The sequence below is a fragment of the Rhinoraja longicauda genome, chromosome 1 (genome assembly GCF_053455715.1).
Source record: "Rhinoraja longicauda isolate Sanriku21f chromosome 1, sRhiLon1.1, whole genome shotgun sequence".
Classification (NCBI taxonomy): Eukaryota; Metazoa; Chordata; class Chondrichthyes; order Rajiformes; family Arhynchobatidae; genus Rhinoraja; species Rhinoraja longicauda.
In genome coordinates, this window is record NC_135953.1 from 15,857,256 (window position 1) to 15,882,767 (window position 25,512).

General features: G+C 42.6%; 1 protein-coding gene across 2 annotated transcripts in view; it reads right to left on the reverse strand.

The window, feature by feature from the left end:
- Window positions 1-650: 650 nt before the first annotated feature.
- The window catches only part of ddrgk1 (DDRGK domain containing 1), a 70,305-nt gene continuing 45,443 nt past the window's right edge, over window positions 651-25,512 (reverse strand). The window contains exons 5-9 of one of the 2 annotated variants that reach the window (XM_078408978.1): window positions 9,651-9,773; window positions 6,107-6,145; window positions 2,090-2,146; window positions 1,079-1,127; window positions 651-861 (exon numbers count right to left, since the gene is read on the reverse strand). In XM_078408978.1, the coding sequence (XP_078265104.1) occupies window positions 689-861; window positions 1,079-1,127; window positions 2,090-2,146; window positions 6,107-6,145; window positions 9,651-9,773 (441 nt within the window). In that variant the 3' untranslated portion in view covers window positions 651-688. The remainder of the gene's footprint in view (window positions 862-1,078; window positions 1,128-2,089; window positions 2,147-6,106; window positions 6,146-9,650; window positions 9,774-25,512) is intronic. The other variant, XM_078408969.1, reaches the window with a different exon arrangement.

A 25,512-nucleotide genomic window follows, 5' to 3' on the forward strand; every position in this document is an offset into this window, starting at 1 on the left:
CCTCCAGCTCTTTGCATTTTGCTTTACTTTTAACAAGTCCACAATGGCCTGCCAGTTGCTGCTAAAAAAAATCACTACTTAGAATCATATACAGATTTGTAATAGCAAAAAAATCGCATGTGGTTAAAGTGCACATTGTCAGATTTTATTAAAGGCCATTTTTATACATTTTTGTTTCACTGCTGTAATTTCTACATGGTGAAACCAAAATGTATAAAATGGCCTTTATTAAAATCTGACAATGTGCACTTTAACCACATGTGATTTTCTTTCTATTACAAATCTCAAATTGTGGAGTACAGAGGCAAAGAAATAAATGACGGGTCTTTGTCCCAAACATTATGGAGGGCACTGTATCTAGGATCAGTTCTCAACAGCTTGTTTATCTATGCATGTAATGAATTGGCAGTTCTCATTTGTGGAGCAATGTTTCATGTAAAGTAAGAATGGTAAACGGATATTAAGTTAAGCTACAGGTCAGCAAAAGTAAATAAATGACACTGGAAAACCCCCCCTGCCCATTATCTAGAGAACAAATGACAGGCTTCTCTGAGACAGAGCTTGGACATGTAGCAAAATTGTTGCCTTGTAAACAAATAGGGAAGATACTAGTGAAAAATATTTGAACACAAAATTTGCAATAATTAAAAATATGTATTTTGCAACTTTATTTTTGCTTAAATAAGTGCTAGGCCACAGATTCAGGAATAGTTCTCGAGTCTGGATTAAGGTTAATGAGAGAGTTGCTGGCCTGTGCCAGGTCCACAATGGAAACACGGCCCTGCTGCTTAATAAATTGAGCCACAGCGGCAAGTTCCTGTTCAGTGATGTAGATGAACTTCCCACGATCATCGAGGACACCTAGAAGAAAAATAATCTGGCATGAGGCAAATAATGAATAACTCATTCTCAATATTACAGGCAGTTTACTTAGAGGAAAAAATTAACACCAGTGAACAATGAACGGTTGTTACTAAATGCCATGATCCCACTTGAGCCATGTACATGGGAGCATAATTGAAAATTAAATTGCAGGAATTTATCAGTAAGTTACATCTCAGTTGCACCAGCTGCTTACCTGTTAGAGATCCTTCGGCAATTAACTCTTGGAGCCTGCTAATAGCATCCTGAAAAGAAATTACAAATTAATAATCTGAAAATCTGTCTGAATAATGAACTGAATCGTAATGTAACCCTATAAATTCAGAATGTGTTATAATTAAGAATATTGGCAACAACGTAATCCCAGGAATGAGTGGGTTAGCATATGATGAGCATTTGACTGCACTTGGCCTATACATGCTGGAGTTTAAAAAGATAAAGGGGGACCTCATTGAAACTTACCGAATAGTGAAAGGCCTAGATAGAGTGGATGTGGAGAGGATGGTTTCACTAGTGGGAGTGTCTGCGACCAGAGAACATAGCCTCAGAATAAAGGAATGTACTTTTAGAAAGATGAGGAGGAATTTCGTCAGTCAGAGGGTGGTGAACCTATGGAATTCAGTGTCACAGAAGGCTGTGGAGGCCGACAATGAATATCTTTAAGGTGGAGATTGATAGATTCTTGATTAGTACGGGTATCAGGCATTATGGGGAGAAGGCAGGAGAATGGGGTTGAAAGGGAAAGATAGATCAGCCATGATTGAATGGTGGAGTCAACTTAATAGACCGAATGGCCTAATTCTGCTCTCTCACTTATGAATCTTTTGAAGGCATCACAGATGAACATAATCCTGTCTAATCATGAACAAAGAAGCCAATTTAAAGCAAAGCTCAGCATGTAGTGATTGGGACATAAAACAATATTCCCTTATCATGCATCTATACACTATAATGACTAAATTGTAAAAATGTATTGTCTTTCTGCTGACCGGACAACAAAAACTTTTCACTGTACGTTGGTACACGTGACAATAAACTAAACTGAACTACACTGAGGAAGATATGCAAAATGTCTGATCTACTGTTCATGTAATTGTGTTTACAGTTCAAAGTCCAGAACTAAACAATTTTGTATTAATTTGAGACCATGTTAGAAGCACTTTCCTTTAAATTCACTTCCAGAAAAGGAAACTATTAATCCACTTACCTGTGTCCTCAAGCCAAACTGAGAGGCGAGATCTTCCAAAAAAATGACTTTATTTTTCTGGGGAAAGGGGTAAGATAACTGTCATTCAGCATCACAATAATTACAATTCCAGACATTTAAAAAACTCTTTTAGAAAAGTCAATATGGAAGAAAATTCTACAGTGCTTACTCAAAAATGTAGCTTTAGAAAAAATAATCCCAAGGTGCTAACATTGAACTAACCTCCACATGTTGCCAAAATACAAACAAATATTTAATGATAAAGTTTCAAGGTGACTAAAATGGAATGACCCATTTTGAATGAAATACAACCTGTAACATGTGATAGAACTAGTGTTAATTTTTGGGAGAAAATTTATTAATTTTCTTGCTCGATTTTTATTCATTTCCATTGAAATTAATTTTATGTAAAAAGTACCATCTAACTGTATTAACACCACCTGGTGACAGTGGGTTTTTTAACCAATTAATAATCAGGTTATCACCAGTACTTCGGTTAGTGCTCAGGAAGTCGATCTGCGAAGAGTGTATTTGTGGAATTAGCACTAAAAGACATCGCTAGATGCATGAGAGATGCATGACTGATAGGCTGTAGAAACAAAGAACTGCAGATGATGGTTTACACCAAAGATAGACACAAAGTGTTGGAGTAACTTAGCAGGTCAGGCAGCATTTCTGGAGAAAAAGAGTGGGTGATGCTTCGGGTCGGGACCCTTCTTCAGACTGAATGTAGGGGGTGTGGGGGGGTGTGAAGAGGTGGAGGCGAGAAAAGACTAAGCTGCTTGTCTGTACGGAGTTTGTACGTTCTCCCCGTGACCTGCGTGGATTTTCCCCGGGAGCTCCAGTTTCTTCCCACACTGCAAAGACGTACAGGTTTGTACGCTAATCGGCTTGGTTTAATTGTAAATTGTCTCTAGTGTGTGTAGGATAGTGTTACTGTGTGGGGATCACTGATCAGTGCGGACTTGGTGGGCTGACGGACCTGTTTCTGTGCTGCATCTCTAAACTAAACTTTCCTATTGAATGCAATGGAAACTGTTGTTTCATCCTCTCTTTATTTGGCTGCACAACTCTCCTTAGCAGAGAGATTTCTCAATGACAATACATAAAGGCGGGCACTGGCCATTATGTTTGCATGCTGGATTCCATAATCAAAAGCACCGTAATAAATTAGCAGGGTTTTGAGTAAAGAGAGTACCAATGTCCAAGACTGAAAAACAATGCTGACTATACAAAATTCAATTTAAACATGAAAGAGTAAAAATCTTCAAAAAAGTCATGCAAAGAGGTAGAAATTCATTCCATTTAATTAAGGCCAAAGAAATGCTGAAGGACAAAGCAGCCAAGCCGGAGAACTGCTACTATGGACTGAGAAATAATGGAAACAACCAGCCCATGGAATTCAGTTCTCAGAGCCAGGAACTGCCAACATATCTCTTCTGTTCTTCTCTGGGGATGTGGAGAAAGGGTGGTTATTAGACAAATACATAGCAATACCATCCTCAAATGACCTAATTAATAGGTGACAGAAGAGACATAGGGGTCAACTTTTCAAAATTATAAAAATCAAAGATTGTAAAATTACAAGCATGAATACCTAGGGTAATTAAAAATATATATTTACATTCTTACTTGGTTTTACTTAGAAATTAGCATCTTTAACCTCCTTCGATATGCACATTTATTGTAGACATTAACTAATCTGATTTGATTGGATGGCATGCACACAAAGTCTTTGACTGTATCTCGGTACACGTGGCAATAATAAACCTAAACCTAAAAGCATATATTTGTTTTATATGCTTAATTTAAAAACAAACGTTTATCCAAAAAATCTTTATTTGTCTTGTATTCGACAAAATTATGGCTTCCTAAGATAACTGTTCAGTATTTTGTTACACAAACGAGTGGCTGCCTCACAGACTGTTGGCGAGGCAGCCACTGTGGTGGAGCTACCCTTCCAACAGTCTGTTTGTCCTTTCTACTGTTTTTATTATTTTAAGTATGTGTTAAAAGTATGTTTTAGTGTTCCTTGGTTTGTTTTATGTGGGGGCTGCTGAGGGGGGCATTGGGAGAATTTTTTCTTCAATTTCTTACTTTGACGGAGGTGCGATTTTTCTCCGTATCGTATCTCCGTCCCCTCTGTGGCCTAACATCAATGAGTTGGCGGCCTTTCCTGGAGACCGGCCCGGCGCTTCAAGCCGCGGGCGCGGTGCGGACTTTAACATCCTTTGCCGAGGATCCTTTGCCGAGGATCGACTGTGGAGAGCTCCAACTGCGGGGCCTGTGGACTTTAACATCGTGAAGCCCGCGGTCTCTGGTAAGAAGAGGCCGACTCGGCAGCTCCATGCTGCGGAGTGTTTCAACCGCCCCGACGCGGGGAGTTTCGATCATCCCAACGCGAGGGCTTCGGACATTGGACAGTCGGCTGCGGCGACTGCGGGCGGTTCAACAGCCCCGACCGCAGGTGAACAAAGAGGAAGATGCTTGAACTTTATTACCTTCCATCACAGTGAGGATTGATCCGCTGTGGTGGATGTTTATGTTAAATTTTACTTTATGTGGCTGTGTGTCTTGTTGCTTTTCTCTTAGTATGGCTGTATGGTAACTCAAATATCACTGTACCTTAATTGGTACATGTGACAATAAAATGATCTTAAAATCTCTTGAAATCTTGAAACAGTAAATTTGGTAAATTACAATATTTGCTCTAGTATATCACTCATTTGGAATCCAGTGATATCGCTGTAATATTAGAATCACAGATCATTTACTGCTTATTGGGTCCAATTGTGCCATGGAGTCCCTTGAATAATTATGTGGTGTGGATAAATAGGAATCAGGGGATGTACTAAATTTACATTTCTGCAAGACCTCAGATTAGTTGTTGAAAATAAAAGCTCACGGTGTAGGAGGGAACATATGTGGTTGAAAGAGGACAAGATGTAGATAAGTTGTGAATGGACAAAGATCTGGGAAGTTGTAAAGAACATTGATGAGGTCAAAATGTTGAAACACGGAACTGCAGATGTTGGTTCATACCAAAGATTTACACAAAGTCCTGGAGTAACTTAGCAGGTTAACCAGCATCTCAGGAGAAAAAGGATGGGTGACATTTCGGGCCTGAAGAAGGGTCCCGCCCCAAAATGTCACCCATCCTTTTTCTCCAAAGATGCTGCCTGACCCGCTGAGTTACTTCAGCATTTTGTCATGGCATCATATTCGGCACAGACATTTGGGCTGAAGGGCCTGTTCTTGTGCTGTACTGTTCAATGTTCCAAGACTCCACTCAACCCATCATGTCTAAGTGAGAACAATCCAGCTAGTCCCACTACCGCATCCTCTCACCATGGCTCAGCATATTTTTTTCTTTTCAAATACTTATTCTTTTCCTCTTTTAAATACCACACTTGAACCTGTCTCTCTACCTAACAATACTACATTCCAGATCTATTTAATTCCCTGTGCATAAAAAGGTTTCTTTCTCATTTATTTAAAACTTAAAACATTGTGTTTCAAAACATTTAAATTAACTATTTTCCTCAAAGGCGGAACACTGGCACAGTGGTAGAGCTGCTGCCTCACAGCCCCAGAGACACGGGTTCCATCCTGACCACGGGTGCCATCTATGTGGAGTTTGCTGAGTTCTCTCTCTGACTGCGTGGGTTCTCTCTGGGTGCTCTGGTTTCCTCCCACATCCCAAAGATGTGCAGGTTTGTAGGTTACTTGGCTTCTATAAATTGCCCCTAGTGTGTAGGATGTGAAAGTCGGATAACATAGAACTAGTGTACAGGTTTCACATCCTACACACTAGGGGCAATTTATAGAAGCGGTCAGACCAGGTCAGCGTGGACTCGGTGGGCCAAAGGGCCTGTTTCCACATGCTTCTCTAAACTGTACAAAAATAGTCCCAATAAAGCCAAAATATGACAGCAAAATAAGGATATATATATATTGGTACGCCTGCCTTTGTAACTTCACACTTATTTGTAAAATGAAACAAAATATAATCATTACCTTGATGTAGTTGATGAACAATTCCAAAAGGTTTTCAGACTAGGAAAGATAACAAGAACAATTAAATAAACAAAAAGAAAAATGAGAAACATCACTAACTAATACAATTTTGCAAGGGTAGTCTATTTTGGATGCTCTTCTTATATTAATGTATATCAATTTTGAAAAATAGCAATTAGTCTTAAGAGTCCTGACCCGAAACGCTGTCTGTCTATTTCCTCCACAGATGCTACCTAGCTCATTGGGTTCCTAGCTGCTTGGTCGAAAAATAGCTGATTCTCTTTAAGTGTAAGAAACAGCTTAAACTGCATATGAACTGCAAAAGCATTTTTTTATCCTTTAAAAAAATTATATTTAAATCATGCTGTTGAATCGTGTATGGAGTATTTTATCTTTGTAGCTATTATTTTTGTTCAATAAGCATTCATGGGTGCATTGCTCCAATCTTGAACCAATTTAGTTTGCAGAGCCCGCTGCAGAAACATTGCAGGTTTGGTTGTGAGACAGAATGGACAAACAAAAAGCTCTGGGATTATTGAGAAAGAGAGTTTATTGCAACGTCTAAGAAACAATTAGACGTTAATGGCTAGGACAGGTTTAGGGGGATGAATGAATGAATAAGTTTATTGGCCAAGTATGCATATACAAGGAATGTGCCTTGGTGCTCCGCTCACAAATGACAACACGAACATACAGTAAACAATTAAGAATAAAGCATAAACACATCAAAACAATAAGGATACAACATTACGGTCTAAACATGTGGGTGAAAATAAATCAGAGCAAACAAGAGACTTTGGTTATTGAGTAGAACTATCACTCGTGGAAAAAAAGCTGTTTTTATGTCTGGCTGTGGCTGCTTTGACAGTCTGGAGTCGCCTTCCAGAGGGAAGTGCTTCGAAGAGTTTGTGGCCAGGGTGAGAGGGGTCAGAGATGATCTTGCCCGCTCGCTTCCTGGCCCTTGCAGTGTACAGTTCGTCAATGGGGGGGGGGGGAGGTTGCAGCCAACAACCTTCTCAGCTGTGCGATCGATCCGTTGCAGCCTCCGGATATGGGTCAAACACAGACAGGTGGCTGGGATCTATTGGCTGGTGTGGGCATGTTGGGCCGAAGGGTCCGTTTCCATGCTGTATGACTCTATGAAAGTCAGAGCAGCTCAGACGTGATGCGGGGGGCGGGAGGAACAAGCCAGACACTGCGGCAGCGGCTGAATTTGCAATATCATAACTTAAGACAGCGCCTCACTCATAAATCTGGTCCTCCTTCAACTTAGACATGAAAGCACACAGGTTTCAGAACAAACCACGTTTCATACAAAATTGCAGTCAATAGACAATAGGTGCAGGAGTAGGCCATTCGGCCCTTCGAGCCAGCACCACCATTCAATGTGATCATGACTGTTCATTCTCAATCAGTACCCCTGATCGAATGTCATAAAATTCAGGTAAAGTTCACCACAAATCTTTTGGATCAGCCATTAAGTTTTGTTATAGTAACATTCACATATGCGATCCCTGCATATTAACACTATCCTACACACATTAGGGACAATTTTTACATTTACCAAGCCAATTAACCTACATACCTGTATGTCTTGAAGTGTGGGAGGAAACCGAAGATCTCGGAAAAAACCCACACAGGTCTCGGGGAGAACATATATATTCCGTACAGACAGCACCCGGAGTCAGGACCGAACCCGGGTCTCCAGCGCTGCATTCCCTGTAAGGTAGCAACTCTACCACTGCGCCACCGTGCTGCCCGTTTGATGTTCAATATAATGGTGCACCAGCAAGAAAAAACGTGGCAAGAGTTATTGAATACAAGAGATATCTAATAACAATGTGCGAACTGCACCTCAAGCATTCACGCATTGTTATGGCATGGAAGGCCATTTCATGCAAAGTCTGGTAGACTCTGGTAGAATCCTATTCCTCTGCTTTTTTTCCCCCCATAGTCCGTCAAATTATTATTTTTGGAGTGCCTATCTCGTTTTGTTTTGTCTGATTAATTCTGTTTCTATGATCCCAAAAGGCAGTCAATTCCAGATCATCACCACTCTCCAAATAACAATGTTTTTTCCCTCAAATCTCCCTTACATTTTTTGCCCAAAATGTTAAATTTGTGTCACCTGGTCCTTAAACTATGCAAAAAATTCCCTCTATTTATCTTACGAAACCAATCACCTCTTGTACATCTCTTGTAAATGTCTATAACGGTTAGGTCGTTCATTTAGTTAGCCCCACGGAAAAGACATCTCAATGATACTTTGGGTTTTATAAAGACTGAATGAATATATAAATAATATGCTCCCACAAAAGGCTTGTTTTATTGAAACATAAAAAATATCCAGCATCACCAAAGATTAGCAATGTTATTATATATCCTTAGATATAGATGAAAGCTATTCAACCCTTCAAGTCTATGTCGGCTCTCAGAGCGATTCCATCAGTCTCATTCCCTCTAATTACCCTGTACTCTATTATCTTATTTGCCTTATTAACACCAGCTATGGCCCCTCCAGCCTCATTCTTTTACACCTTTCTACACCAAGGACAGCTGGTGGCCAATTTAACTTAGTTTAGTTTAGTTTAGTTTAATTTAGAGGTACAGTGTAGAAACAGGCACTTCGGCCCACTGAGTCCCTGCCAACCAGCAATCCCAGCACACGAATACTATTCTACATACTAGGGACAATTTACAATTTTACCAAGCCAATTAGCCTACAAACATACGTCTTTGGAGTGTGGGGGGAAACTGGAACTCCCGAAGAAATCCCACGCAGGTCACGGGGAGAACGTACAAACTCCATACAGACAGCACCCATAGTCAGGATTGAACCCGGGATCCTGGCGCTGCAAGGTAGCAAGGCCACCGTGCCGCCCTGTAACAACCAACATGATGTGGGAGGAATCCAGAGCACTCAGGGGAGACCCCAATTTACAGGGAGAACGTGCAAACTCCACAAAGACAGCACTGGAAGTCAGACTTGAACCCAGACAGTTGAAAGCAGAGGCAGCTGCACTATCGGGAGGACCACTATGCAGCCCCACTTGGCAGAATAAATAAACTCAAAAGTCCGAATCTATAACTCAGAGGGAAAATAAATTGCAGTGCCACCGGGAAAGAGTTGAAGAATGGGGCCGTCAGACTGATCTTGCAATGAGCTACAAACAACAGTTCTACACTCCAAATATCCAGCCACAAAATGGTGTCAGCGTTAATAAGTTTAATAAGCATTATTCAGAATAGTTAGTCAAAGTCTTTTCCTCACAAAAATATGCAATGAGCTGTCAGTAAATGACAGGAATTCTTCTCATCACCCACTAAATTTAGGAATTATTCAAACTTTAAATGATGCAGAAATAATTTTCTATTAAATGTGAATATTATTCAATACTTTGCTACAATTTCACTGTAGTTTTACTTCTAAATCAGTAAATAAAACACCACATAATTATTTTCTAAGATTCTACCATCCAGCCGAGACTGCTGGCTAATGTGCACTGTCCACTTTGTTTTTTAATGGTTTTGTGTGACCAATTACCTCTTCCTCGGTTTCCTGGGCATCAATTCCTTCCTCTTCAATGACAAATGCTTCTTTCAACTTCAAGTATTCTTCGTGGTCTCTGCGCTGCTTTTCTTCCCATGCTTTTTTCAATTCTTCTTCCTTTTTTTAATGGCAGCAAAAGAAAATGAAATTGGCATCACAGATATTTCAATAAACTTCATTCTACACTTAAACTCGAATCAAATTTTTTTTAAATCTCATTTTCTGTGCACATTGTGTTATACATGTGCACAACTGAAATACATAACCCATGCAGGTGCATTGCATTTATGTGTTTATGAGGATATGCCACACTTATAAAGGAAGCAACATTGGCAATTTGCATAACTGCGTTTCCTAATTGGTGTTGGGAAGTCCCTTTACACCCCCAAAAGTTCAGTTTAGATGTCACGATGCCAAGTAATTTTTTCAAGGCAGAACATTCAAGACCCAAACGCTTAAAACTATACACAACACTGAGGGCATGCTATCTGATACAATTCTGATGTTGAGATATGTTACTGTCATTTTCTATTTTCACCAAAATCCTAAAACCTTTTCCTCAACCACTTCAAGGAAGTAACTTCAGGACCACTTGGTTGCGAGTTCTTTACAAGCTTCCCTGGGAAACTAGTAATCGGCAATACATGCCACCCTTAATAATGTCCACATCAGAGAACAATAAACAGAAGGTATGGGTGTTCTTACTGTCGAAACAAAGGAAGATGAAATGGCCAGGGCAAAAAGTGCTGGAGTAACTCAGCGGGTCAGGCAGCATCTCTGGAGAACATGGATAGGTGACATTTCAGGTTGGGACCCTGCTACAGAAGGGTCTGATGAAGGTTCCTGACTCAAAACACCACCTATCCATGTTCTCCAGAGATGCAGCCTGCCTGCTGAGTTATTCCTACACTTTGTGCCCTTTTTAGTAAACCAGCATCTGCTGTTCCTTGTTTCTACAAGATATACTGGCTATTTAATCGACTGGACCGGTTTTATCCTTCAGCGAGCGTATGAGTGATTTCTGACCCAGCCTCATCTACTCCTATCCCCCTTAACACTTCCAGTTAACAAAGAAACCATCCATCTCGGTATTAAGAATACAATTGACTCAGTAATCAATCATTGTGCATTTGGGCAACAGGGTTTCTGCTGTTTTGTTGACAGAGTTCTGACTGCAGATTGTTTCATTCTCAAAGGGACTGCATCATGAGCAGGAATTCTCAATCCCACAGCTACAGCATAGGACACAGGGCCTTAGCTAGAACCATTAAATTATCACGTAGAAAGGATTTTGGCAAAGGAAGTGCTACTATGTCAATTTGATGCAAGAGTAAAATCTGAAGAATATCTCAACGGAGGAAGATCTTTGTGTGGTCGGAGGGAATGGATAAGAGGAAAAGGATAGCACAGGGAATGTGGGTGTTTCAGCATAACAGAGAGTGATTTTCATAAGTTTCTTGAGAGATTATAATCAATTTACTATTCTGAATATGAATAGAATAATGTCACTTATTTTCTCCTTTAAGAGTGAAGGAGATTGGAGAGGACCGGCTCACTGCCCATCAAGTATGCTCCTCCATTTGGTAATGGCTGATCTGGCCTCAACTCCATTCCTCTGCCTGTTCACCAGAACCTCTCTACAACCCAACACGTTCCTTCGAAAAATAGTTCCTCTCATTCCAGAACCCCTATGACGGGAAACATCCTTTCAACAGCAATCCCTCTCAAAATAAGAACATCTCTCACCCTTTAAATGTGCATGGTCCAATACCAAATCTGATAATCGTTTTTTTTTTCACTGAGATATAAACCAAAGGTGAACATAAATAGTTTGGTCATAGTTCAGCCATGGTCTTGTTGGATTACAATATGAAGAACATGACTATGGGTGCTGTCTGTATGAGTTTATACGTTCTCCCTGTGACCGCGTGGGTTTTCCCCGCATGCTCAGTTTCCTCCAAAGACGTTCAGGTTTGTGGGTTAATTTGGCTGTGGTAAATATTGTCAATTGTCCCTAGTGTGTAGGATGGTGTCAGTGTATGGGGATCGCGGGTCGGCGCGGACTCGGTTGGCTGAAGGGCCTGTTTCTGCGCTGTATCTCTAAACTAAACTAGGCATTTTAGCTCTGTTGGGTAGCTCTGATGGTAAGGAATGATATTCACTCCCTTGCAAGGAGTGACAGAGAATCAGGAGATGTAGAATCAGTATGCATAGAGATGAGGAATTGTAAGGGTAAAAAGACCCTAATGGGAGTCATCTACAGGCCCCCAAACAGTAGCCTCGACATAGGGTGCAAGTTGAATCAGGAGCTAAAATTGGCATGTCGCAAATGTAATGCTACGGTGGTCATGGGAGATTTCAACATGCAGGTAGACTGGGAAAATCAGGTTGGTAATGGACCCCAGGAAAGAGAGTTTGTGGAGTGCCTCCGAGATGGATTCTTAGAACAGCTTGTACTGGAGCCTACCAGGGAGAAGGCAATTCTGGATTTAGTGTTATGTAATGAACCTGACCTGATAAGGGGACTTGAGGTAAATGAGCCATTAGGAGGCAGTGACCACAATATGATAAGTTTTACTCTACAAATTGAGAGGGAGAAGGGAAAATCGGATGTGTCAGTATTACAGTATAGCAAAGGGGATTACAGAGGCATGAGGCAGGGGCTGGCCAAAATTGACTGGAAGGAGGCCCTAGCAGGGAAGACTGTGGAACAGCAATGGCAGGTATTCCTGGGAATAATGCAGAAGTTGCAGGATCAATTTATCCCAAAGAGGAGGAAAGATTCTAAGGGGAGTAAGAGACACCCGTGGCTGACAAGGGAAGTCAAGGACAGCATAAAAATAAAAGGGAAGAAGTATAACATAGCAAAGAAGAGTGGGAAGCCAGAGGATTGGGACTCTTTTAAAGAGCAACAGAAGATAACTAAAAAGGCAATACGGGGAGAAAAGATGAGGTACGAGGGTAAACTAGCCAATAATATAAAGGAGGATAGCAAAAGCTTTTTTAGGTATGTGAAGAGGAAAAAAATAGTCAAGGCAAATGTGGGTCCCTTGAAGACAGAAGCAGGGGAATTTATTATGGGGAACAAGGAAATGGCAGACGAGTTGAACCGGTACTTTGAATCTGTCTTCACTAAGGAGGATACAAACAATCTCCCAGATGTTCTGGTGGCCAGAGATCCTAGGCTGACAGAGGAACTGGAGAAAATCCACATTAGGCAGGAAAAGGTTTTGGGTAGCCTGATGGGACTCAAGGCTGATAAATCCCCAGGGCCTGATGGTCTGCATCCCAGGGTGCTTAAGGAGGTGGCTCGAGAAATTGTGGACGCATTAGTAATTATTTTCCAATGTTCTATCGATTCCGGGTCAGTTCCTGTGGATTGGAGGGTAGCTAATGTTATCCCACTTTTCAAGAAAGGAGGGAGAGAGAAAACGGGAAATTATAGACCAGTTAGTCTGACATCAGTGGTGGGGAAGATGCTGGAGTCAATTATAAAAGACGAAATTGCGGAGCATTTGGATCGCAGTAACAGGATCGTTCCGAGTCAGCATGGATTTACGAAGGGGAAATCGTGCTTGACTAATCTACTGGAATTTTTTGAGGATGTAACTAGGAAAATTGACTGGGGAGAGCCGGTGGATGTGGTGTACCTCGACTTTCAGAAAGCCTTCGACATGGTCCCACATAGGAGATTGGTGGGCAAAATTAGAGCACATGGTATTGGAGGTAGGGTACTGACATGGATAGAAAGTTGGTTGACAGACAGAAAGCAAAGAGTGGGGATAAATGGGTCCCTTTCAGAATGGCAGGCAGTGACTAGTGGGGTACCGCAAGGCTCGGTGTTGGGACCGCAGCTATTTACAATATACATCAATGACTTGGATGAAGGGATTAAAAGTACCATTAGCAAATTTGCCGATGATACAAAGCTAGGTGGCAGTGTGAACTGTGAGGAAGATGCTATGAGGTTGCAGGGTGACTTGGACAGGTTGTGTGAGTGGGCGGCTGCATGGCAGATGCAGTTTAATGTAGATAAGTGTGAGGTTATCCACTTTGGAGGTAAGAATAGGAAGGCAGATTATTATCTGAATGGTGTCAAGTTCGGAAAAGGGGACGTACAACGTGATCTGGGTGTCTTAGTGCATCAGTCACTGAAAGGAAGCATGCAGGTACAGCAGGCAGTGAAGAAAGCCAATGGAATGTTGGCCTTCATAACAAGAGGAGTTGAGTATAGGAGCAAAGAGGTCCTTCTGCAGTTGTACAGGGCCCTAGTGAGACCGCACCTGGAGTACTGTGTGCAGTTTTGGTCTCCAATTTTCAGGAAGGATATTCTTGCTATTGAGGGCGTGCAGGGTAGGTTTACTAGGTTAATTCCCGGAATGGCGGGACTGTGATATGTTGAAAGACTGGAGCGACTAGGTTTGTATACACTGGAATTTAGAAGGATGAGAGGGGATCTTATCGAAACGTATAAGATTATTAAGGGGTTGGACACATTAGAGGCAGGAAACATGTTCCCAATGTTGGGGGAGTCCAGAACCAGGGGCCACAGTTTAAGAATAAGGGGTAGGCCATTTAGAACAGAGATGAGGAAAAACCTTTTTAGTCAGAGAGTTGTGAATCTGTGGAATTCTCTGCCTCAGAGGGCAGTGGAGGCCAATTCTCTGAAATACATTCAAGAGAGAGCTAGATAGAGCTCTTAAGGATAGCGGAGTCAGGGGGTATGGGGAGAAAGCAGAAACGGGGTACTGATTGAGAATGATCAGCCATGATCACATTGAATGGCGGTGCTGGCTCAAGGGGCCGAATGCCCTACTCCTGCACCTATTGTCTATTGTCTATTGTCTAAATGTAAAGTGAAAATTATGTTTCATTATAAACTGGAATGCGCCAATCCTTAATACATTCAGAATTCCTTTGGGGAATGTTCTGACTAACAAACTGGACTTTCTCAACTCTCAACAATGTCAATTAATATCATGACAGAATCACATGTTTAAGCATTTGCCAGTATAACATCCTGTAGAAAAAGACGAGTAACTCAAACTGCTTTTATCTTCCCATTTTGAATAAACCAGTTAACAACTGTGCTGAGATAGGGTCTTATGATTCAACACTGTAAAACTGCCTGAATCTTAAATCATACACAATTGATTAGTGGACGATAAGCAAAGCTTTAAAACAACCACAAGATCTCTTATCTTCAGGGCAGAATCAAGTTTCACATGACAATCGTACCATCAAACTTGATATGCAATTTCCTTGGGGCCCTCAGCGGTCGTTTGAATTATTACTGCACCAAAGATAGTCCTTTGGGGAATGTTCCGAGTTACAAATTGGACTTTCCGAACTCTCAACAATGTCAATTAATATGACAGAATCACATGTTTATGACCCTATAGTATATTAAAAGCAGACATGAGCACATTTACATTATAAGATAGCAACAAGTAATCTGCCGGAGGAACTCTGTGGGTCGAGCAGTATCTGTTGAGGGGTGGGGGGGAAAGATAAGGACTTGTCGACATTTTGGCGGAGCCCTGCGTGAGGACTCCTTTCCCCCCCACAGATGCTGCTCAGCCCAATGAGCTCCTCTCGCAGATTGTTTGTGGCTCCTGATTCCAGCACCTGCAGTCTCCTGTAACCAGCATCACACACAAGATGCCTAATTTTGAATTATGCCCAAATCAATCAGTAAACAAAGAAACAATGTCTGAGGAGGATCTCGACCCCAAATTTCACCTATTCCGTTTTCTCCAGAGATGCTGCCTGACCCACTGAGTTACTCCAGCACTTTTTGTGTCTATCATGCAGAAAATGAATTCTTTATAACCATAAAGAACATTAGTTTTGCCATTCTAGAATACTTTAAGGTTGAGCTTCAACCTCCATTATGTGGCCGAGCACTTCAACTCCCCCTCCCATTCCCAGTCTGACCTTTCATATGACAGTCCCGCCATTCCTGGAATTAACCTAGTGAACCTACGCTGCACGCCCTCAATAGCAAGAATATCCTTCCTCAAATTTGGAGACCAAAACTGCACACAGTACTCCAGGTGCGGTCTCACTAGGGCCCTGTACAACTGCAGAAGGACCCTTTTGCTCCTATACTCAACTCCTCTTGTTATGAAGGCCAACATTCCATTGGCTTTCTTCACTGCCTGCTGTACATGCATGCTTCCTATCAGTGACTGATGCACTAGGACACCCAGATCTCGTTGTACGTCCCCTTTTCCTAACTTGACACCACTCAGATAATAATCTGCCTTCCTATTCCTACCACCAAAGTGTATAACCTCACATTTATACACATTAAACTGCATCTGCCATGCATCTGCCCACTCACATAACCTGTCCAAGTCACCCTGCAACCTCATAGCATCTTCCTCACAGTTCACACTGCCACCCAGCTTTGTGTCATCTGCAAATTTGCTAATGTTACTTTTAATCCCTTCATCCAAGTCATTAATGTATATTGTAAATAGCTGCAGTCCCAGCACCGAGCTTTGCGGTACCCCACTAGTCACTGCCTGCCATTCTGAAAGGGACTCATTTATCCCCACTCTTTGCTTTTTGTCTCCTAACCAATTTTCTATCCATGTCAGTACCCTACCCCCAATACCATGTGCTCTAATTTTGCCCACTAATCTCCTATGTGGGACCTTGTCGAAGGCTTTCTGAAACTCAAGGTACACTACATCTACCGCCTCTCCCCTGTCCAATTTCCAAGTTAGTCAGAAGTTTAGTCAAGCATGATTTCCCCTTCGTAAATCCAAGCCGAATCGGAACGATCCTGTTACTGCTATCCAAATGCTCCACAATTTTGCCTTTTATAATTGACTCCAGCATCTTCCCCACCACTGATGTCAGACTAACTAGTCTATAATTTCCTGTTTTCTCTCTCCCTCCTTTCTTAAAAAATGGGATAACATTAGCTACCCTCCAATCCACAGGAACTGATCCTGAATCTATAGAACATTGGAAAATGATCACCAATGCGTCCACGATTTCCAGAGCCACCTCCTTAAGTACCCTATCAGAACAACATGATTAAGGAACAGAACGTTAGTGCTCATATTACTGTTTAATTTGGGTTCCATCCACCTAGGATTACAGTGGGCATGATCTTAATCATGTGCCAACTCTAGGAGTGATGGCGGGAACAGCATCAACTACTAGACCCAGCCCTTTTGACCTCACACAAGTCTTTGACTCAGTCATTCAGACGCTGAACTCCAAGACATCATCAACTTATTCGAGGCGTATAAGCGAATGGACTTTTCAGTAAACATCCGAAAATCAAGTGTCTTTTACCAAGTTTCCCATGCAGTTCAATACCAACACACCCCACAGCTCCACTATTAATTAAAGGCCCACAACAAAAACAGACCATCTTCCACACCCCAGGAGTCATCTCTTAACAGATTAATGGTACAATGGTGCTTTTATTGTCGTATGTGTGAAGTGCAAGCGCACAGTGAAATTATTTTCTTACAAACAGTCCAATAGAGTATTGCCATACCTAAGCATATCCCCGTTTAGTTAATTGTACAGAAATAGTCTACTGATCCTGCATGCAAGGGGCGCCATGTTTTGGCTCCATTTTCAGAGTCCAGTCCATGCTCTAGGTATTATGAGCGCTACTTCCAGGCGAGCCCCAGGCTGTTGCTGGCCTCCAGTGGTCATTTTCCCTTGGACGTGCGGGTCGACCTACAAACCGAAGTCCGTCTCCTCTCTCATTCACCTTTGTGCCCCAGGGGAGTCTCCTGCAGTTGATCTCAAGGGCGCGGTAGGCGTGACCCTGGTTCCCTCCCTTCTCCTACCGGCCTCGCTCCTCGCTGGTCGCGTCCGCTATCATCTCCATCCTCCCGGTCTCTGGTCTTTGGGGGGAGATTCAAAGGTAGGGGCCGGCTCTGTGGCTTCCCGTGCAGGCCACGGTCACCGAGCAGGGGCCGACTCGGCAGCTAACCCCACTTAAATGAATAAATGCTTCTTTGCCTCCACAGATCCAGCACAACCGTGGCTATCTAAGGAATAGAGTGTTTAAAAATCAAGACTTCAAACCCAGTGCAAATCTCAGTCTAGGGCCAGCCGAAATCCCTGCAATCCTGTATGATCCTGCGACATGGAGCATCTGAAACGGGCAGCTCAAAATGGTGGCAAGGTACTGTCAATGCTGCCACCGCGAAATCCTCCAAAAATCACTGTCGTGGTGGTGAACTAACGACACCTCCCTTTTCTGGACAAAACAACACTAGCATCAAGGTTCTAGTTACAGCTAGCTAACTCTGATGGGTAACCCAAATCATTCACATGTCAGATGCCAGACTCCCAAAACAAGTACTCTTTATCGTACTTTGTCACAGAAAAGAGAGGAAACTATTCAAGTATGTTCTGAAACTCTACTTAAAAATGTGCATTGCTGCACCAACTTGCAGAAATCCCTGACATATAATACTTTGTAATGAAGAGGTAGCGTGGCATTGTTGCTGACAACATAGTCCCATCGTAAGGGGAGAAAACAACAGAAGGAGCACACCAATTTCCACAGCGCCCAACCACTCGCGCAGCCAAGCACCTTCTGTTCCAGGAAGGATAAGAGGGGATCTTATAGAAACATATAAAATTATTAAGGGATTGGACATGCTAGATGCAGGAAACATGTTCCCGATGTTGGGGGAGTCCAGAACCAGGGGCCAGTCTAAGAGTAAGGGGTAGGCCATTTGGAACTGAGATGAGGAAAAACGTTTTCACACAGAGAGTTGTGAATTTGTGGAATTCTCTGCCACAGAAGGCAGTGGAGGCCAATTCACTGGATGCACTTAAAAGAGAGTTAGATAGAGCTACTAGAGCTAACGGAATCAAGTGATAGTGGGAGAAGGCAGGAACGGGGTACAGATTGTGGATGATCAGCCATGATCGCATTGAATGGCAGTGCTGGCTCGAAGGGCCGAATGGCCTATTCCTACACCTATTGCTTATGTATCTATGTATCTGTGGTAGAGTTTCTGGATTCAGCATTTTCCTCAGGACTGGAGAGGAAATAAGTTACCCTCACCCAGAGGGAATGCCCAAGATGAAATTAGCACTGAATCTTGTAAATTGAAATAATTGTTGTTTGTATCCTTCAGCTATTATTGGCACAGGATTGTCAAAAAACATTTAATTTCAATCAATGCCATATATCCAGAATAAGACTATACTTCAATCTAAATGAGTAGGATGATCTTATACCCCAGTACAAGGTAAAGCCAAACTGCATTTTAAGAAGTACAATCTTAATGTATATTTGGAACAAAGATAATGCTACTCTCCGTTGTAGATTCAATTAAGTAAACTTCCACAAAAATAACTGCCACAAGGTCCCAAAATGTGTTACAGCCAATTAAGTTATTTTTAGGCATCATTGGTGTAATGCAGCAAATGATTTGGATGAGAAGTGCCACCTTGAACTTGCAGATTAATCATGTGTTGGTATCGGTAGTGTTGCTGGTTGAGCAGCCAAGCAACTGAAAGAACAGCCCTTGATCTTTTTTTTGAATTATGACCTTTTATATTCACCAGAGAGGGAGCAGACAACATCTCATCAATACATATCAGGCAGAGAGGTGGGCCCTGAATACTACACCTCGGAGAAAGTCTAGGTTATTTGTTTAACTGTCTGGGATGAGGTTTAAATAATTCTTGCAATAAAGCTGAGGCAATTAAAAGATATTCTTTATAAAAAATAAACAAATCAAGGAACTAATTTCTATCGATATATTAATGTGGTACAATAAACAATAGACAATAGGTGCAGGAGTAGGCCATTCAGCCCTTCGAGCCAGCACCGCCATTCAATGCGATCATGGCTGATCACTATCAATCAGTACCCCGTTCCTGCCTTCTCCCCATACCCCCACTCCGCTATCCTTAAGAGCTCTATCCAGCTCTCTCTTGAAAGCATCCAACGAACTGGCCTCCACTGCCTTCTGAGGCAGAGAATTCCACACCTTCACCACTCTCTGACTGAAAAAGTTCTTCCTCATCTCCGTTCTAAATGGCCTACCCCTTATTCGTAAACTGTGGCCCCTTGTTCTGGACTCCCCCAACATTGGGAACATGTTTCCTGCCTCTAATGTGTCCAATCCCCTAATTATCTTATATGTTTCAATAAGATACATAAGGTACAATATCTCCAAAGTTGATGTTAGGTCATTAGAGTACTTGAAAACATGGTTGCTGACCTAAGTATAATAACCTAGGTGCTCAAAGCACCACCTACTCAAAATCATACCACTAGTGGCAGTTGCAAAACTGTGGGTCTTGTCCGCCTCCACTAACAGATGTACAAGAGCAACAACCGTACTTAAAAATATGTAGTTTGCCGTTCTTTACTGGAGCATTCAAATTTTAATATTAAATTGATTATAAACTTTAAAAAACATATATTTGAAGCATTTAAAGAACAGTACGACAAAATCAATATCTCTAAATAGATGATTGGCATAGATCTGGCATGTTTTAAAGTTTACAATCTAAACAAAAATCTGAAAAAAATCAAAAGCATTATCCTTCAACAACAGTGCACCTTCAACCATGAACTGGACAAGTTTACAGAAATGCACCAGAAAGATAACTAACAATGTGAATGTGGAGAGGATGTTTCCACTGGTGGGAGAGTCTAGGAACAGAGGCCGTAGCCTCGGAATTAAAGGATGTACCTTAAGAAAGAAGATGAGGAGGAATTTCTTTAGTCAGAGAGTGGAATTCATTGCCACAGACGGCTGTGGAGGCCAAGTCAATGGCTATTTTTAAGGCAGTAAAACGTTTTTCGCATCTGCATCAGTTCCCAGGTTGCCCGCTGATGAAGATTGGTCCAGAAGTCCAACAACTTCTCCTTTGACTCCTCCCACTTCAAGTCCAAGGCGTAGCTATGGACACCCGCATGGGCCCTAGCTTTGTAGGGTACGTTGAACAATCCCTGTTTCAGGCGTACACTGGCCCTATCCCAAACTCTATCTCCGTTACATTGATGACTTAATCAGTGCTACCTCCTGCACGCATGCAGAACTCATGGATTTCATCAACTTCAAGTTTCATCTTGCACTCAAATTTACTTGGACCATCTCCAACATCTCCCTCCCCTTTCTTGATTTCAGTTTCCATCACAAGAAATACACCGATCAGCCAAAACATTATGATCACCTGTCGACTATGCTGTTGGTCCTCTATGTGCCGCCAAAACAGAGCCGACCCTCCGAGGCATGGACTCTACAAGACCCCTGAAGGTGTCCTGTGGTATCTGGCACCAAAACATTAGCAGCAGATCCTTCAAGTCCTGTAAGTTGCACATTCCACATGTCCTGTAAGTTGCGTGGAGCCGCCGTAGATTAGACTTGTCGATCAAGCACATCCCACAGATGCTCAATCGGATTGAGATCTGGAGAATTTGGAGGCCAGGGCAACACGGTGCACACTTCATCATGTTCCTCAAACTATTCCCAAACAATGTGTGCAGTGTGGCAGGGCGCATTATCCTGCTGAAAGAGGCCACTGCCATCAGGGAATACCAATGCCTGGTCTGCAACGGTTTAGATAGATAACACGTGTCAAATTGATGTCCACATAAATATACGGACCCAGGGTTTCCCAGCAGTACATTGTCCAGAGCATCACACTCCCTCCCAGGGCTTGTCGTCTTCCCACAGTCGGTTCGGACCAGACGGGATAGCCTTCGTTGTTCTCGCGCATTGATGAGCCTTGGGCGCCCAACACCCTGTCGCCGGTTTGTGGTATGTCCCTCCTCGTACCACTGTCGATAGGTACTCACCACTGCTGACCGGGAGCACCCCAAAAGCCTTGCTGTTTCAGAGATGCTCTGACCCAGTTGTCTGCCCTTGTCAAAGTCGCTCAGGTCTTTACTCATGCCCATTTCTCCTGCATCCAACACATCAACTTCAAGAACTGATTGTTCACTTGCTGCCAAATATATCTCACCCCTTGACAAGTGCCATTGTAACAAGATAACCAATGTTATTCACTTCACCTGTCAGTGGTCATAATGTTTTGGCTGATCGGTGTAGACTATTGACTGACGTCTATTACAAACTCACTGACTCCCACAACTATCTTGACTAGACTTCTTCCCACCCTGCAAAGACTCCATCCCCTACTCCCAATTCCTCTGTCTATGCCGTATCTGCGCCCAAGATGAGGTGTTCCATATTAGAATATCCGAGATGACCTCATTCTTTAGGGAATGGGTGTTCCCCTCTCCCATCATAGATGAGACCCTCACTTGTATCTCCTCGTACCCCGCAGCTCCGCCCTTGCTCCCCTTCCCCCTATTCGCAACAGAGACAGTCCCTCTAGTCCTTACCTTCCACCCCATCAGCCCTCGCATTCAACACATAATCCTCCGAAATTTCTACCACCTCCAACAGGATCCTTCCACGAGCCACATTTTTCCATCTCCACCTCTTTCTGCCTTCCGCAGAGACTGTTCCCTCTACAACTACCTGGTTAACTCATCCTTTCCCATCCAAACCTCGCCCTCCCAAGGTACCTTCCCCTGCAACCGCAGAAGATGAAACACCTGTCGCTATACCCCCTCCCTCAACTCTGCCTAGGTCCTTTCAGGTTAGGCAGAGGTTTGCGTGCACCTCCTCCAATTTCATCTACTTTATATGTTATTCAAGATGTGGACTCTTATATAAGAAAATAACTGCAGATGCTGGTACAAATCGAAGGTATTTATTCACAAAGTGCTGGAGTAACTCAGCAGGTCGGGCAGCATCTCGGGAGAGAAGGAATGGGTGACGTTTCGGGTCTGAAGAAGGGTCTCGACCCGAAACGTCACCCATTCCTTCTCTCCCGAGATGCTGCCCGACCTGCTGAGTTACTCCAGAACTTTGTGAATAAATGTGGACTCTTATACATTGGCGAGACCAAACGCAGACTGGGCGATTGTTTCAACTTTAAAGATAGCTCACAAATGTATCTGAAAATGCAGTTTTGTCATTGTAGCGCTATCATCTTCCTTAAAATTCCACATGCCCTGTAATGCAATTACTCTTGCAAGATACTCGTACATATTAAGACACACTGCAAAATATTGCAAACTAAAAAAAATATTTGATTAAATTGAGAATCTATACAAGAGTTTATTCCTGCCATCCAAGGACTTAACTGTAGGTAAATAGATTGCTGATACTAGAAAACTAAATTAAAAACAAACTGCTGTAAATACTTGGAAGGTCAAGCAGTGTTTATGACAAAGCAAAATTAACATTCCAAATTGATCGACGGTCCTTAACCTTAATCTCCCTAAGATTTCCTTGTTCGTATTATTTCCCCAAAAGACTGGGTCAATGGTGTTTGAGATAACTTGCAGAAGAAGTGAGAGGACATTCAACATCTTCCCCATTTTAGAAAAGCATCTGTGTTCATTTCAAACTATGGCCATCTGATTGATAAACAAATGTTTGGAGTAATTATAGGTGGTCATGTCTAGAATTTCACAATGAAGATAGTCAATATACCTGCAATGCCTGACCATTTCCTGAGATCATTACAGAACTTGCTAAATTATTCACCCCTTCCAATTAAATGTGAAGCAGCTTAAAGTGTAAGCATCTTGCTCTCAGGCCATTGCCCATCCCATTCCCTCACTAGAGTTAAACTGCAATCATAAGGTGCCAATTGTCCATCTGTGCAACAAAACATACAAATTGATGCTAGACACAAATTGATGTAATATATTTTTGCTCTAGCCTATCAATAATCCAAATTTAACCCTTTTAGCGGCTTTGCAGTGGCTCGAGCCAGCACCGCCATTCAATGCGATCATGGCTGATCACTCGCAATCAGTACCTCGTTCCTGCCTTCTCCCCATACCCCCTCACTCCGCTATCCTTAAGAGCTCTATCCAGCTCTCTCTTGAAAGCATCCAACGAACTGGCCTCCACTGCCTTCTGAGGCAGAGAATTCCACACTTTCACCACTCTCTGACTGAAAATGTTCTTCCTCATCTCCGTTCTAAATGGCCTACCCCTTATTCTTAAACTGTGGCCCCTTGTTCTGGACTCCCCCAACATTGGGAACATGTTTCCTGCCTCTAATGTGTCCAATCCCCTAATTATCTTATATGTTTCAATAAGATCCCCCCTCATCCTTCTAAATTCCAGTGTATACAAGCCCAATCGCTCCAGCCTTTCAACATACGACAGTCCCGCCATTCCGGGAATTAACCTAGTGAACCTACGCTGCACGCCCTCCATAGCAAGAATATCCTTCCTCAAATTTGGAGACCAAAACTGCACACAGTACTCCAGGTGCGGTCTCACCAGGGCCCGGTACAACTGTAGAAGGACCTCTTTGCTCCTATACTCAACTCCTGTTGTTATGAAGGCCAACATTCCATTGGCTTTCTTCACTGCCTGCTGTACCTGCATGCTTCCTTTCATTGACTGATGCACTAGGACACCCAGATCTCGTTGAACTCCCCCGCCTCCTAACTTGACACCATTCAGATAATAATCTGCCTTTCTATTCTTACTTCCAAAGTGAATAACCTCACACTTATCTACATTAAACTGCATCTGCCATGTATCCGCCCACTCACAACCTGTCCAAGTCACCCTGCAGCCTTATTGAATCTTCCTCACAATTCACACTACCCCCCAGCTTAGTATCATCTGCAAATTTGCTAATGGTACTTTTAATCCCTTCGTCTTAAGTCATTAATGTATATCGTAAATAGCTGGGGTCCCAGCACCGAACCTTGCGGTACCCCACTGGTCACTGCCTGCCATTCCGAAAGGGACCCATTTATCCCCACTCTTTGCTTTCTGTCTGTCAACCAATTTTCTATCCATGTCAGTACCCTACCCCCAATACCATGTGCCCTAATTTTGCCCACTAATCTCCTATGTGGGACCTTGTCGAAGGCTTTCTGCTAGGGCTTCCTTCCAGTCAATTTTGGCCAGCTCCCGCCTCATGCCTCTGTAATCCCCTTTGCTATACTGTAATACTGACACTTCCGATTTTCCCTTCTGCCTTTCCATTTGCAGAGTAAAACTTATCATGTTGTGATCACTGCCTCCTAATGGCTCTTTTACCTCTAGTCCCCTTATCAGATCAGGATCATTACACAACACTAAATCCAGAATTGCCTTCTCCCTGGTAGGCTCCAGTACAAGCTGTTCTAAGAATCCATCTCGAAGGCACTCTACAAACTCTCTTTCCTGGGGTCCATTTCCAACCTGATTTTCCCAGTCTACCTGCATGTTGAAATCTCCCATAACCACCGTAGCATTACATTTGTGACACGCCAATTTTATCTCCTGATTCAACTTGCACCCTATGTCGAGGCTACTGTTTGGGGGCCTATAGATAACTCCCATTAGGGTCTTTTTACCCTTACAGTTCCTCATTTCTATCCATACTGATTCAACAATTTTTCTCCTGATTCTATGTCACCCCTTGCAAGGGAATGAATATCATTCCTTACCAGCAGAGCAACCCCACCCCCTCTGCCCACCTGTCTGTCTTTTCTAAATGTACAAAATGTCTTTTCTATACGTTGTGTACCCCTGAATATTCAGTTCCCAGCCCTGGTCCTCTTGTAGCCATGTCTCAGTGATCCCTACAACATCATACTTGCCCATGACTAACTGAGCCTCAAGCTCATCCACTTTATTTTTTATACTACGCGCATTTAAGTACAACACTTTAACTTCTGTATTTACCTCCCCTCTCACATCGGTCACAAATGGCCCTGCCCTTAATCTCTTTTCCCCTCTAGAACTTCTGTTCCCATTCTTCCGAGAGTCTTCTGCAATATCTCCTGTATTCCCTTTAACCTCATCTTCAT